Source organism: Agelaius phoeniceus, chromosome 3, assembly GCF_051311805.1.
Source record: "Agelaius phoeniceus isolate bAgePho1 chromosome 3, bAgePho1.hap1, whole genome shotgun sequence".
In the NCBI taxonomy this organism is placed as follows: domain Eukaryota; kingdom Metazoa; phylum Chordata; class Aves; order Passeriformes; family Icteridae; genus Agelaius; species Agelaius phoeniceus.
In genome coordinates this window covers 62,191,774-62,208,079 of record NC_135267.1, presented here as the reverse complement: position 1 = coordinate 62,208,079, position 16,306 = coordinate 62,191,774, and the positions used below count along the sequence as shown (strand labels likewise).

Sequence of the window (16,306 nt, the reverse complement as noted above, 5' to 3'; positions counted from 1 at the left end):
ATAAAATAGCAAAAATTAGTGCTTGAACAATATTCAGCAACAAGGTACCACCAGGTGAGAGTGGATGTATCTGAAACCAGCTAATTCCTGGAAGGGAAATGGCCATCTCCCACCAATTATACCGATGGATGTGCTCTATTAAAGCCTGATCCACTTTAATGGGGGACTCCCAGCATAAGAGGCCACGTAAGTATGCAATGACACATACAGTATCCAGAAGTGGGTGGGTGTTTATTCTAAATACCCACATCACTGGGGTATTTGCACCTTTAACCAACAGAGAGAATTACAGGTAGTGAATACAGATCGATTTCTTCCAGTTGGTTATTGCTTTAACAAAATCTTTTGTCACTTTTTCTAACATCTGCCTTCAGTCCCCCAAACACAGCACAGAGACTGGGTACCTGCATAGTCAGAACCATCACTTGACAGCCATGTCTTCCCCTTTGAGGCTTCGTGGTTTTATATATAATAATTAAAAATGCTTCTCTGAGATGTGAGAAGGCTTTTCTAAAAGAAGAGCAAGTTGCTGCAATACAATAGTGTAATATTTTTGAAGGTCATAATAATAAAGTAGGGGAAAGAGAATAATCATTATTGCTCTTTCTTGTAATTAGTTTGCTTTCTGATATCCCACACTGTAACTAGAACACTATTCAAGAACACCCATCACAGTGCTTAACAAGATTTAATGTACATTTATTCTTAACATGTGGAACATATAAAGATTTTATACTGAATAAATGAAATTCATTAAGCCAGAGGAAAAGGAGGAATTTACATCAAGTTTTTTCTTTTTTAACTACATTATCTTGAAATACAAATGCAGATTCTTGTCACTGAAAAATCTTTGAAGTTGTGTTTCTTCCTTTTTTTTTTTCCTGTATATATTTTTTGTCTGTAGACTGGTAACCATTTTCTTAAATCAATCCATACGTAACCATTTCCACACCTTGATTTATAAAGCAAATTGTGATCGGCTGCTCTCCCGAAATAGAGCATGACTTTATACATACAGAAACTTGTACATTACCCTCAGTTGTTGGTTTTCTGTGTTGGGTTTTTTCTTTTTTCTTTTTTTTTTTTATTATTTTTTGGAGATATGGCCCAAATGAAAGAAAAAAAATAATTCTACTATCACTTTGTAGATACCACATCATGAAAAAGAAACTAAAAACTTTGTACTAAAAAAAAAAAAAAATGAGGGTATGTTTCATGTACAACTTCTATATACATCACGGCCCTTAGGCAATAAAAAAATATTTTAAAAAATGATTAAAGGAATCGTGAAGAACTGTCATTGTGGAAGGTCAAAAAAAAAAAAGATGTAGACAAGACAGTTCTGGTGAGGAAGCAATTGATGTTTAACTTCAGGTTTTGTTTAAAAATCTTTTAACTTGACTTATTTTGTTTTGTTTTGCTCCTAGCCTAATATAACCATTTCTCCTGAGGAGAAATCAGTATTGTTTTGGATTTTGACTACTGACTGACACCCTCCTTGATCCCCTATACCTACATCACTAGAATCTTCTATTGCACAGAGCTTTGGGTGATGGTATACAAGTTTTTTTTTATTTTTTCCTTATCTGAAAAAATAAAACACACAGGAACTTGGTATGTTGGTTATTTTTCACCTTTTTGTTTCAAAGTGGTGAGATTTTTTTCCCATCATACAATGGTTTGCCATAACATTTTTTTTAAAAAGTCACTAGTTCGCTTCCCAAAAAATATGCAATACAAACATGGAAAAGAACATTGAAAAGGATAATCTATGGAAAAAAAAAGTGTGACCTTTGAATGTACTAGACAGCAACTTTGGTTAAAAAAAATAAAATAAAAAGATGTACTTATACACATAGACAGCAAATATTAATTTCATAACTGTTCAAATTAATAATTTCTTTAATTCCCAATTGGTAAATAGTGAATGGGGCAGAGGAGCAAAGATTCTTTTTTTTTCCTTCTTCCTACATTGGATAAACAAGAACAGAAAACAGCCAGTTATATGTGACCCTCTAATCTCCACTCACACATGCTTGGCTTCTCACTTATGTCATAACTGCCCAATCTGAAAAAGTACATCACAGATGACAGATGCAACCAGAGAGTTCAGGACAGCAGATATTGAGATATCCAGCAAACGACCCTCGTGCAAAAGGAACTCGGAGCGGTTCTCGTCCACTCTCGCCATGGCCAGCAAGGCCTTGGCTGCCCTGCACATCATGTCTACGCTAGGCGGCTCCAGAGGCGGAGGCTGCATGTGCATGAGGTTATGCTGGCTCTGCTGGTACTGGGCCATAGTGACCCCATCCTCCAGGAAGCTTATCAAGTTTCCAATGCTTCCCTTCTGCACAGCTATTGCCCTTGCTGCTAATGTGTCCCCCTGGGCAAGGTTCGATAGGAGCGCCATGGACATTTCTCGGCAGACCGGGTTTTTGCGGTCCCCAACGTACCTAACTAAAGTAGCGTAGAGTTTCTCCTGACGGCTGAATGGGGGGGTGGCCAAGATAAGGTCCACATTATTGTCCTGGATACTGAGCTTACACAGGGTCTCCAGCACAAGTCTCTGAGGCGAAAGAACTGAGTTGGGCCCCACGGTTGGAAAAGGATCCTGTGCCTCTGCAGACGGGCACACCATCCAGTGCAGCAAGCCATCCAAAATTGGCAAACAGATGCTTTCCGTGTAAGCAGACAAGTCTAGCTGCCCAGAAATGTTGGCTAATGTGACCAATGTATTATCCCTCAAGACCTCGAGGCAGTCCCACCACCACTCATCCTTGCTGCAGGCCACCCCTTTGTCCTCCTCTTCCTCTTTCTCGTAAGTCTGCGGTGCTCGCTTTCTTTCTGGATGCTCGTGGTGAAGAAGGATCAACTTTCCCAGGATCAGCACCAAGCCTGGATGTTTGGACATTTCGGTGTCATTGCCAGGCACAAAAGACAAGCTACGGACGATATTTGACACACAGATGCAGCGTTTGGCCAAGGAGTCTTGCCAGTGAGTTATGGTGCATAGAGGAGTCTCATCCCGGCTCCTTGGCTCATCCTCTAGCAGTTTAATATTCCGGTGGCTTTTGGCTTGATGGATCCCGAAGGGAAATTTACTGCTCTCTGTTTGGGAACCAGAGTTTGAGTCTTCAGGTAGCGCTCCTGGCCGAGCCGAGAGGACATCATCAATGGTTGCTGTTATACTCTTTTCTTGCTGCTCCTCAGATTCACCTTTCCCCTCGAGGTCCTTCTTTTTGCTTGGAGAGTTCAAGGGAGGAGGGGCTTTCCTGCGTGGTGGAATCTCCATCTTGCTTTCAAAGTGAGTCTGGATATGCTCAGTTGTGTCACCACCACCAAGCTGCCAGTGGAGAAGTCCACTATCAAATTCCTGAACGCGTCCAAGTTTGTCAGATCGGTCAACAACAAATAGGTTATTTTTCTTTACAATCTTTATTGGCAGCTTGTCAAATTTACTGGCTTGTTTTGGCCTCTCACTTGGATCAGCAATGGCACCAGGAGTAGAAAAAACAATGCTCTTTTCTTCTCCTTCTACCTTTTCATCCTCCCCCTCCTCCTCATCTTCATCAAAATAGTCAATACATTCGTCATTCTCATCTTTTCCAGTATCCTCTGCCAAGGACTGACTATCATCTTTCTTGGCTGCTTTGTGATCAAGTGCTTTGTGGCCTGGATCTCCCACTTCATATTCCATAAGGATTCCAAAAATGTCAATCAGACATTTTCTAAAATATTCTACCAAAAGCTCAAGAAATCCAGACAACTGAGGGAAGAAGAAAGACAGAACATAAAAATCACATAAATATTTTTGTCTGCATGGAATTTTACTAGGAACACTGATGCATTCATATGTGAATATTTCTCTCATTCTGCTGTGGACTTGTGGCTAGGTCCTGCATGGCAGAAGTTAATCAAAAGAAATTCTTCTAGAGTCTGTCCAAACAGTATATAATGTCAAATTATCACGGCTCTGTTTGCTTCAGCTGTAACAGCTATGAGACGTACAGAACTTTATAAATGTCTCCTTTAAGCCATAGCAGACACCTGGCTTAGCTGTTCTGTCCCCTTGGAAATGCCTATTACTCTTCATTTTTTGTACAGAGTACTGAAGCTCCTAACTCGGCTATTTTTTCTGATTTCTACTTTTATTAGATATCTAAAGTTTGCAATTTTTCCTTTCCTCCTTTGTCTCTAAAACCAACTGTCATGTAGGAACCTGCAGTTTCAGGCTCCAGGTACTGATATCCTAGATTAATATCTCATCTCGATTGGAATACTTTAAAACTGGCAGTAGTTTAAAACTGTTATTGGAGGCTGGTGCTGTAAGTCACCCTTCAGAAACAGTTTTCATTTAGGTTTAATCTTCTTAATTAACTTGTAATCACTTTCTTATGGAAAGGCAGTACTTGAACTTGGTATTAATTTACACTTAGTGGCTTTATTATTAAAAAATTTTTGTTGTTATGATGCATTCAGCTTAATTGTCTGGCTTTTAATGTGTTTTATTTTAAATTGTGGGCTAATGGGTTTTCAGTAAAATGTCCATTCTATATTTTGTCCATTCTATATTCTATTATGATTGCCAGCTTCTCAAAGAACTAAGAACAAACTGATGCTTATCAAAACCACAGGAGTTACCAGGCATCATATGATCCTGGCTGCCATTGGAAACAGAGTCCAAAGCAAACATAACAAAAGAATATATGTATTTACAATATGTCTGGTATTCTGTGCCATTTGCATAGGGTGTATTAACACAACTTCTGTCATAATTCAGAGGAGATTCACCTCCTTTAACTTCAAACACCCACACTAGTCACACAACCTAACCTAATTGTCTTGATTCCTTTTATAATCAATGGTCTTTTACAGGCCATTTCTAGGGTATGATTCATCTGACCTATTTTAGATCTCTTTTTCTGGGTGAGATAAATCATGCTATAGATATCCCTAGTTCTAAAGTCAGGTGGGATGTAATGTACCATTTGTGTCTGTATTTAAAAAAAAATCATTATATTTAAAAAATTATGAGCTACACTATTAGTAACCAAGGAATGAATGGAGGAGAGAAACTGAATATTTAATTTGTACAAATTTTAGATGATGTGAATTATCAGCATGCCATCTATTACTACCACCTAACAGGCAAATGATTGGAGCAGAGCTGAAAAATGCTGGGAGGCAGTGAGGCGAAAGCACACACTGTTAAATCCTGTGTTGTTTGTATGCTATGGATAGACAGTGGATTTTAGCCTTTAAATTGTCAATTTGGTATTCCTGTGAAAACTTAATTCACTGGAAGAAGAAACGGAACAGAAAATAAGCAATTAAATAAAATCCCACAGTCTCACAGGGAAGTACTGAACAGGACAAGTTGTCACCAAAAACCAGTTTAATATAGTCTTGCAAAGTCTTTAAAGAAACACAGATTAAGAAAGATTACTAACATACTGCTGTTTTGAGGGATTATACTATCATGTGTGTGAGTTTACACATTAGGCTTTTGGCAGTGCTAAAATTCTTATATTCCTACATTCTCCTTTCTACAAGACACATTCTTTTTCAGGCTTCTTTATTTCCTCTATGTGACCTCTATCTGTCTCTTGTTACTCACTGTTGCCAATCATAAACAAGTGCAAGTTTTTCAATATTAAAATTTATGTTACTTAGAATAAATTGGAAAAGCCAGCAGCATTTTTGTAGGTGTCTTATTTCGCTTTTCTTTCCCTGGAATGCTGAGAAGTATAATGCTTTCCCACCTACCTGAGAGAGGTTGAAAGTAGCAACAGTGCTGTCATCATACAGAAGAATATTAATAGTGTCTAGCGCCCAGGTACTTTCAGCCAAAAGACCAGATTTAAGAGACATCATCACTCTCCAGGCCTCAGGAGTTACTGGAGAAAGAAAGAGGGAGAAGTAAAACAGTATTAGTGCATCCTTGGAGACTGTTAGTGAGTTCTGAAAGAGTAAACTGTGACATTCTGTGGATGCAAATTTAAATTAAGTGGCTACTGATTAAGACCCTATTTTCACTGCTTAGTTCTGTTCAGTTTTCTGTAACTGCTGCTAAGCCTTAGTGCTGGAGAATATCTTGGCAGGGCCCTTCTTCCTGACACTGCTGAGCCTGAAACAATCATACAAACTAAAGAGCTTGACTGACCCAATTCATCAGTAAACAAAGGTAGAACACTCTGTCAGGAACGTGGAAATCTGAAGTATGAGAACGTGAATGGATGAAATGTAACCAAAATTTAAGATAAGAAAATACTTGGGGATCTTTTTAAGAAGTGGGGGAGAAACAAACAGGACAAATACTATGGAATGATTTGATGGACCATTCTACAGAGCAGAATAGCATGAGCTTCCATGGAACAAAAACATGGAAAGCTTTGCTAAGCTAAATGCTGTACTGGTGATTTAACAGACATTCTAAAGGACCTTTCAACACATCTCATTTTGAAATCTGAGGCAAGCTTCATTTTTAATGCATTTGTGAAGACCTTGAGTCTCCATATAAAATATTGCTTTCATTTCATGTCAGATTGTCTGGGATGAGTTTTACCTGTCATCCTCACTGATGCACGTTATCACATTTTTATTGAAAACAATCACACTGTAGTTACCAAAGTTCACTATTTGTCAAGAGTGTCTTAAAATGTGAAAAAAAACCCCAAAACCAGAATCAAAGTCCCTTTTCTCACAATTTATATTAAGGTTGGTTTTTTTTGATGCTTACCAATATCTTTTGAGGTAATCTTTCGTCTTGGTTTTAAGACTGGTTGGGATGCTTCTACAGAGCCTGGGGGGAAGGTAATCTCTCTCCTAATCGGTGGTGGTTGGGGTGGAGGTCCTGTGACCTGTGACACTGGAACTGTGGGTATAACCTTTTGCATCTTCATGGAGGGTAGGAAAGGAGACTTGCTTGGAGACATACGGTTTTCCAAAGAGCGCTGGAAGGACGCTGGACTTGGAGCTCTGGAGATATGGTTTGGCATAGAGGGTGGTGTCTGGTAGGATGACTGAGGAGGTCTAGTGATAGGCTGCATGGAGGCTGAGGATGACATATAAGAAGGCTGCCGTTGGTTGACATGAGAAGGCCACTGACTCTCGTGGTTTATCCTCTGGTCAGGTACCATCATATCATCAGTGCGATTCATCCCTGGATACGGAGGGGCCTGTGCAGGGCCTCCTGGACCTTGCCTGTTCTGGTAAGGGTAAGGCATATCATTTCGTGTTGGCCACATGTTCTGCTGAGGACCTTCACTGGAGGATGATGACTGCATGGGGCCACCAATCATCTGGGGAGGTATTCCATGCTGCTGCATTTGTCCTGGGCCCTGCATCCTTTCCCTGTTATATGGATATGGGTACTGTCCCTGCATGGGCCTCCTGTCAGGCCCTGTGTAAGCATTGCCGTACTGGTTATACATTTCCTGCTGCTGGTTGCCATACTGCATGTTATACATATCCCCTTCGTGGCGTTTGGCTGGAGGCCCATACATGCCATCCATGTGTCTCTTGTAGTTCTGAAAGAAAATTTTGGAAAGATGTGTCACTTTTACTCCGCACACAATACAAATATACTGGATGAAAGCTCATTCAAAAAGCTGAAGGCGCTTAGTTCTAGAGGGATTGCGCCGACTCCAGAGTCGGGCACACAGCGCTGTTAGGCTTGATCCAGTGCTTTCTTTTTAAGCCTCTGTTTTGCTGTGCTTATAACTGAATACTAAAAGGAAGCTTATCCTTGGGCTAAATTTTCTTATGCTTGCTCTATTTTTTTCCCTTTCCTTCCCCATCTGTCAGACTAAATTCCACTGGTCATTTCAGACATGTATGAAAAGGCAACAGTCCTCACCAACTAAAATATTTTCACTTCTTTTTTATGCTTAGTCTATTAAGAAGAAAAATCTTAAAAAAAATTCAAAACCACCCAGTGAATCTTTTCAAGAGACAAGCACTGAATAAACTCTTAAAGTAACAAGATATGCTGCATGCATGCATGTCTGAACCACTGAATCTTACAATATGACATCAGCTACAGACAATAAATTTATTAATAGGAGAAAACAATCTGCTGCATTTGATACTCTGTGTAATTCCCAGGAATATTGTCCTCTTTGGGCAACCATCCTCTTCCCAAATCATCCTAATCACATTTAATTTACTGTGAGATTATTACAGCAAATGGTCACATCCAAACGTGCTGTTCTAGTTTATGCAGGTTCTTACCCTGCTGTTCTGTAATGAATTAAGCAATGTAACTAACAGCTGCCACCTATGGTTTATTCCCTCTTTGTTTCTCACCCTCTCAAATGGGGAATGCTGTGTGAGGTAAGCTGTTTTACCTCGGGGAGAGCTGAGTGGTTTTTAAAGCATACAAGCTTGAATGTATTTATGTTTAAGATGGCAGAACAAAAAAAAGACATGTTGCTCTTTGAGGGGGAAGGTGGTAAGGTTTGCAGCGGTCCTTAGCTCCTGTGGGAGTTTGTTCCACAGTTCAAACCACACTGAGTGTTCTGAAGCAAAAAATGTGAATTAAATGGGTGATTTTTGAATATATGATCTATGGCAAATTCAAAGTTACAGCTCCCCCGGAAACTCAGTAGCTCAGTAGCATTGTACAATGTATACTAATGTACTAGAGTTAAGATCAGATAAAATTCTCTCTGTATTCAATATGGGAAAGTTAAAACAGCTCTGGGATTCATAAAGTCATCTTCCAACTTTGGTGCACATAAAACCACAACTACTGTATTGTATGAAAGTATTTTTTTTTAACTTACTATAGAGCTCTCTGGCTATCTGAGAAATACCTATTTCCAGCCTTACATGAACGACTTGCTTGTACCAAATTGCACCCTTGGGGCCAATTTCTACATTAAGAAATGACTTGGCAGCAGCCACACCTAAGAAGGTCGTGTTTGCTTTGCCACAGTGACTCAGTGCTCACAGCAGACACTTGGGAATGAAGCATGTGCCTTTTTAAAAGCACTCCAGCACCCTGGTACATACAGTGCCACTGTGCCCAATGGTCCCCAGTGCAGAGGACAGTGATGCACCTGAGCTCCTCCCTCCTGTGGACATGCTCAGCAGGACACTGAGACTGCACCACGTGTCTCTCTCTCCACTGAGATGTGGAATTCTGAGACCTCACAGAGGACAAAAAGCCACCAACACAGGGCATCTGCTGCATAATAGCTCTTGGGATGTAAGCATTCATACAGAAACTGGAAAACCTGGCTCCAAGTGTTTCATTAGCCCCAGGAGTTCATGCTCCAATCACCTCCTTTGCAGGTCATTCCCTAGCCTTTGGGTTGTAGATAAAGCTTTGAAAGGGTCATTTTTCACATTCCTCCTGAACCACTACAGAGTAAGATTTAGGAAATTGTAAATAAGCTACTGGCAACAGAATGTCTAGCTAAATGAAGAAGTGGAATCCTCTGGGGATGGGAGAGAGAGGCCGAGGCTGGTCAGGATCCATGTCCTTCATTCTCCACTGCTTTTCTGCATTAATGCATTTTGCTTTCAAGAGTCGTTGTACAAAATATATAAACAGTACTAAGGACAGAGCCAAATATTTTTTTGCAATTCTAGCTGTCTTCTCGCTTAAAGGAACATGTAGTTAATATATTCCCTGCACATGTTAGCATGGAATATCACAAACTATTCTGTTATATATCTTTGCAGTTCCCCCACTAAATCACCTAGATTGCTAGCATATGCTCGTCATAAAAAACAACAAAACAGTTTTCTGATTATGCCATCTTTGAGATGTTATCAACCAAAGAGATAAGCAAGAAATTCTGAAATTTAAATTTATGTATGCTTTTAGTACAGTGCAATCTAAGATCTGTTTCAGTTTCTTCCCACCACACTCCCAACTCCTGACCCCAATTTCCTAGTAAAACTCTATCCCAAACTGAAAAGAACTATCTGAAATTGGCTCAAAACTAGTTTACATTTCAGTTTTTTATAATAAGGAAATGCTTTCTATTCTGAAAGCCAACTTCAGGTATTGTATGACCATAACTGAATCAATAACACACAGAATGAAGCTGATCCTGTTGAAGTCAGTGGAGTTTTGCTATTGACTTCTAATGTGGGATTTTGCTCACAAGGTATTAATCATGCATGTAACAAAAAAATCTTATTAATTAATATAATTTGTATTTTTGAGTTGTAGGAATTGGAGAGACTGCAATGTACAAATGTTTAAACTATTTTTAACACCAATAACATTCTCTCCTATTTTTTTGTACCATATTATTACTAGAGACATCATGTTGGAATATGCCCTCTGATCTAAATTAAAGATGGGTATCTCATATGACCCACCACAGCACTGAAAATAATTGAGAGTGTTGCTCATTTTACTTTGTTCCAGTTCTCTGTTGGGTTCACTTGGCTGCATGACATTAAATTAAGGCCCTTGAACCTGTCATCCAAACAGCTTTTCTATTTGTTCCTTCACTTGTTACTTCACTTCTGTTTGTCACTTCACTTAACTATGCTTTATACTTTCCCAGTCTGCTGGTTATTAACTTGGGACAATCACCTGATGCACATCCAAAGCCACAGAACATCTGTTAGAATTTACATTCTTCCAGTGTAAGGAACACATTTACCTACAGCTGCACATACATTGCTTATCCATATAGGCTGTGACTTTGACCAGAATTACAATGCTCCTCTGTGCCAAAAAACATACACTTTATAAACAAATTTTTCAATATAGAATCCTGGGGTGAATTTTTTTAAACAAATGTTATGAACATAGCCATTTCCCCCTCTACTACCTGCTGCTGTGGATACATTCCAGGTTGATGTCCTCCATATGGTGGCTGTCCTGAGGGAGGTCCTTGTCCTGGATACTGCTGCCCATATGGTTCATGCCTAAAATAAAGCATTCAAATCAATACTTAGAGCTGCTGGAGTTTTCAAGCCACCAGGAAAAGTAAATTCTCTGAAAATCTTGCACCTTGAAGGTATCTGCCATCTGGAAACAAGGTGAAGGCACAGTCTGGTTATGGTCCTGAGCCTGAGGTAGTAAGCTCTGCTGGAGCTGGTTGTAGAAGGAAGGAGGTAAAGTAGATAGAAGAGAGGAGGAGCAATGAAGATACAACAGAGGGATTTACAGGGAGCAGTCAGGAATGGGAAGAGGGTATGGTCAGCAAAGAGGTAAGAAAGGCAGCTACAGACATGGGGAGCCCATCCTTGGTGGGGAAGTATCTGGTGTAGAGCTAAAAGTTAGCAGGTAAAAATTCTTGTGGCAAGCTACAATTTTAATACAATTCTAATAGCAAGCTACTTTGTGGATTATTCAAGAATATATCAATTTAAAGTGAGTAAAAACAGTACTCATAATTTTGGTAATGTTTGTGTAATTTTTAATTAAAGCTACATAATGAAGCATACACAATAAGAGACAAAGTTGTGTTGCACTTGGAAACTTACCTGGGGCCTTTACTCTGAGGAGCACTACAGTGCAATATTTTTAGCACATATGAATGAAATTTAGATTGCTGAAATCAAGTACTTGGAAAGCATTAGGACTGATAAATAGTACTGTATTGCAGGCTAATATGTCAGTAATTTCTCTCTGTACACTATCAGTGAGAACACATCAACAATTAGAGGATAATTATAGAAGTAATGTATCAGGAAGAGGTACAGAAACAGAGAACTGGGGAACTTGACATGTTAAAAGAACTAATGGGACCTCATTTTTCCAAACATAGAAAACTAATTTCTTTTAAAAAGAGATGACCAGAGAGAAAGAAATAGCAATTCAGTGTCTCTAAAATTATGACATTGATGGAGAGAAATTATCCAATGCCAGTTAAAAGAACAATGTAATGAGGGGACTTGTCTGTAGTTGCCCAAGAGCATATGCAGTAAGACAAAATTCAGCAAAGGTACACATGTCATACATAAGGGAAAACTTTCTAAATGTTCAGTTTTTTAGCCACAGGATAACCATAAGCCAGGTGAAATTGAGGAAGCTTCAGAAGTGGGATAATTTAATGCTGCTCTGGAGAACTTGGGCCTATAAACTACATTCTAGTCCTGTGCTGTGCAGCAGATACACAAGGTAGGATGTACACTCCTTTTCTAACAGCTGATACTACTATTGCAGAAATCAACTCACTCACAGGAGCCTCTGCTCCCCTGCAAGAACTGAACCAAGGGTAAAAGCCTAAACAAGAAAGCAAAACAGAAGTAACACAGCGAGAGGCCACATGCTCTGCCTGCATGCTCTGACAGGGGCTGCCAGCTGTTAGCTGGTTACTTGGGTACTACAGAGAAATCAGTGTTCACCTTTGCTGGCCAGGGTAACAATTAGGAGAGTACATGCTTGGGTCACTGTTTGAAGGCACCATATTGCCTTGACCAGGTGGTACCATACCGCCTTCAGGACCCAGCCCATGATCCAACCTAAAAAATGACAAAGGAAACCTCATTCTGTAAAAAGTCCTTTTTTTCCAAAATTGCCAACCTAATAAAATAAATCACACCCTTCAAAGGTAACATTCTCTTGACTTAACACCTTCCACTGGAGCCCTTATTCTCACCAACTCCCCAGCAATGTGACCTACTGAACAGCATGATGATACTTGATTTACTTGACACATCTACTACTTAAAACTACTGACTGAAAACTACTTTGCCCTTACACTTTAAAGACCCACACTGCACCACTCTGTTACCATCAGGAAACAGAAAGAGAAGCTAAGTACACAGCCCAATGAAAGGAAAAGCAGAAATATGGCCAGAGCAGCAAAATCTGCCAGAATACTTAATATAATCCAAACATTCTCAGAACATTCTGCTTGCTCTACCAATGCTTAGACATCAGTCATTTTACCACTTTTTGTTTCCAAAGCCTTTCCCCAGATAAACAAAAGATGACCAAATTTATTTCATGTACTTTACTGAAGGACGAACTTATAAGAATCCTGTTGGACACACTGCAAGACTGATACTGCTACAGCTCTGACAACAGACTCCAGACTCTCCAAAGGCAATTCACTCACAGACCACAAATCAGACACATTTAGACTGTGCATTTTGTCTTTCATTAAAAGCCAACTAGCAACTGTTTAGGTAAAAACATGGCCAGGAGACCAACTCAAGTGCTACTTTATGCTATCACAGCCCAGCCCAGCTGCCAGCTGAAGGTAGCTGTCAAAGACACCCACGAGCTAATCTGCTGCAGCCTGAGTGATTTCTAAGGTGTGACAATTCCTCCTTATTAATTTCTGTGAACAGCTAGACTCAGTCATTACCAGTGGTTTGACTCCCAGTGATTTAGTAAGATGCTGTAGGAAATGTAGGCTGCTATGTTCTCTGCAAAGTGGAATGGGAAAATGAAAAGGGAAGAGAGAGGATCATTTTCACTAATGGGCTTTGCTTTTTCCTGAAGATTGACTCACCTCCTGTCATAGCCACTTCCATAAGAGAACTGCTGCCGCTGGCTCATGCTCATGTTGGACATTGCTCCAGATGGACTCTGGTTATACATATCTTGTATTCCACTGTTAGGCATTTGTCCAGGGGTCATGAAAGGCTCATTGCTTCCAGGCACTGCAACAGTCAGTAAAATTAAATTTATTAATCTGGGTGTTTGAAGTTCACTTTCTTTTCAAAGAAGTATTTTAGGAGAATGTTCAGATCCCTAACACTGCCAAGGAGAATTAGCAGGTGGAGGTCTAACAAGCTCTCTGGGGTCTAATGGGAACACATGAAGCCACTACACCACCACTACCAAGATGATGGGTATAATATTAAGGAGCTGCAAGTAAGGAAAGAAATCTCCTCCTATGGAAATGAGCTATCAGGCACCAGGCAGCTGCTTCCCTCTGGTCTTCACAGCTGAAGATGAACTTTACTCTTGTTCTTTTCACCGAAACAATGCTAAAAACGAATGCAAACATAAGCCTCACAAAACAGATGAAAGCAAATCTGCTAGTTTGAACTACAAAGCTGTCAGAATCAAGTTTTTATTTCATACACATATATACAATAATGTTGTTTTGGAAAGGATACTGTATCCTAACTTAGCTTCTCAAGAAGGATGGGCATATTCTATGGGTCCAAGAAAAGGCACTATTATCAGATATAAATCACCAAGCAAATAGAAGAGACTTCAGTCCCTCATAGTAGATACTGAACAGAGATATTTCTGTTTCAACAGGATGAAGTGAAATGTATGAGAAAGTACAACCCACCCACTTAATCTCATATGGATATAAAACTCAAAGTGAATCTAAAGCAGAGAGTGTTTTCCCTTCCTTCAACTGCGTTATATGTTAGTGTCCACAGCCCAGGCAAAAGGATTTAAAGGAAAGGCTTTTAAAAAAAATCTCATTCATTTAACTACCTCTTTTAAAGCATCTCCCTACTTCATCACATCTCTCCCTTTCCTCAGTTTCAGGGCCTCTTCTTGCCATATCTCCCTTTTGCTCTGTTTTAGTTTACACTTAATCTCCTCCACCTGCTCTTCTCTTTACAGCCATTGTGAGCCCTGCCTGTGTTCTTTCCTCCTACTTTCCTATATCTGAGGCATGCAAGATTGATGAATTTTAAAATCTTCTTACAATATCCACAAAACCAGCTGTAGGTTAAGTACCCAAAAGGACCAGAGTCAATTTTGAAATGGATTTTAAATGTTGCTTTTTAAAAATAAACAAACTTAGAGTGTGTTTATCACCTTTTATCACCTTTTGTCAGGGACTGCTCAAGTAAGAAAGAAATTAGCTTTACTATTTTGAAAAATATGTAAAGTGAGACAGAGAGTATTAGGAGGCTTGCTCAGTTTCACACAGTGAATTCCCAGACCAGTCCTACTACAACCAGGCATGTTGCTTCACCACTTCACATTCTAACAGTGAAGTCCAGCACTTGATTTGCAGAGAAGCTTACTAACCTCAAGAAATATAAATTCTAACCCCATGATTTATGCCATTTCCCAAAATTTATTCCTACAAACATTTTTAGGATTCTCTTAATTCCAAAATAACAGGCATGACTCTGAGTGGGGAAAATATGACCAGACCAGAAACTCAACTGCACTGCACCTCTCTTTTTGCTACAAGGACAATGGCAAAATCATCGAAGTGACAAAGTTCATTCTGACTACAAAATCTTGATTACCTAAGACACAGGGAAGAACACTAAAGCTCCCAGAAAGAAAATACCTTTTCTCATTCCACCGAAAGGATCTTTATTCGGCTCATATGGCATCCTTCCCATCACATCTGGCATGTTTATTCCCTGCTGGTATGGTGCATTTGGCGTCATGGAGTTTCGCTTTGGGAACGCTGAATCACTTACATCAGAAAAGGGATCATGCACACTGACTGCGCTGTTTCTGGCAGATCAAGAAGAAAGAAACATTAACAACATCCTGTATTCTTAAGAAATGTGAAAACAGCCTAGACTACAATAAGTGCTGTGGTAGTGATCAGTGCAGGATGCATAAAAGGAAGATGTAAAAGACTTTCACAATGGACAATCATTTAAAAGAATCTACCCACTTTTTCCTCAACCTTCTCTGTCTTCTTACCTCAGAGATCAAGGTTTTTTATTTAATTCTACTGTTTGTGCATTCCTATTGTTCATTTAGAAGTCTAAACCTTCCTGAAATTTTACTAAGCTGTTTTGTTCTTTTTTACCTAGAAAACCCAAACTGAATTAAGATGATTAAAGAAGGTTCTTGCTATCCTTTCTGCAGCATTACAGATGGAGAAAAAAAGAAGTTGGAGTGGCTCTGCACACAGTACAGAGCTCAGTCATGTTCCTGCTGAAGTCATAAAAAACTGTTTTGCTGGACTTCAGTGGGCAAAGGCTCCTTAATGAATGGTGAGACAGCTTCACTCCAGATTATGCCAGTCTGTGAGACTTACAGAGCACAGAACTGAAAGGGATCTCTTGGTCCACCCAGTTGAACCCTCTGCTATCTCAACTACTGTTATCATATATGCTTTTCACAATTTGAATTCAAGTAACACCTTTAAACCACACATTTCTCCTTCCTGAGCATGATCTGTTGACCAGAGGTGTACAGGATAAGCGAGGAGAGGAAGGTTGTGGTTCTAAGTAGATGTTGTTGGGTTCCACCTTCCTCTCCACTATTGACATATTGACATGCACTTCTTTGCACTGGTGCTTGTCTGATCCTTTTCTGGTGTTTAGAAAGCTAATGGACCTCTCTCTGCTCCTTCCTCTCTTTCCCTCTCTCTCCTCCAAAAATAAGTAGTTTTCTGCCACTTTTCAGACTCTGACTGGTTTACCACAAAATCCT

General features: G+C 39.6%; 1 protein-coding gene across 5 annotated transcripts in view; it reads right to left on the bottom strand.

Annotated features, from left to right (window-relative positions):
* Nucleotides 1-678: 678 nt before the first annotated feature.
* ARID1B (AT-rich interaction domain 1B) overlaps nucleotides 679-16,306 on the bottom strand; it is a 325,125-nt gene continuing 309,497 nt past the window's right edge. For 4 of the 5 annotated variants that reach the window (XM_077175417.1, XM_077175418.1, XM_077175419.1 and 1 more), the window contains 6 exons: nucleotides 15,201-15,373; nucleotides 13,437-13,587; nucleotides 10,800-10,896; nucleotides 6,740-7,529; nucleotides 5,767-5,897; nucleotides 679-3,766 (listed from right to left, as the gene is read on the bottom strand). In XM_077175417.1, the coding sequence (XP_077031532.1) occupies nucleotides 2,054-3,766; nucleotides 5,767-5,897; nucleotides 6,740-7,529; nucleotides 10,800-10,896; nucleotides 13,437-13,587; nucleotides 15,201-15,373 (3,055 nt within the window). In that variant the 3' untranslated portion in view covers nucleotides 679-2,053. Of the gene's footprint in view, nucleotides 3,767-5,766; nucleotides 5,898-6,739; nucleotides 7,530-10,799; nucleotides 10,897-12,321; nucleotides 12,439-13,436; nucleotides 13,588-15,200; nucleotides 15,374-16,306 lie in introns of all 5 variants that reach the window. The other variant, XM_077175420.1, reaches the window with a different exon arrangement.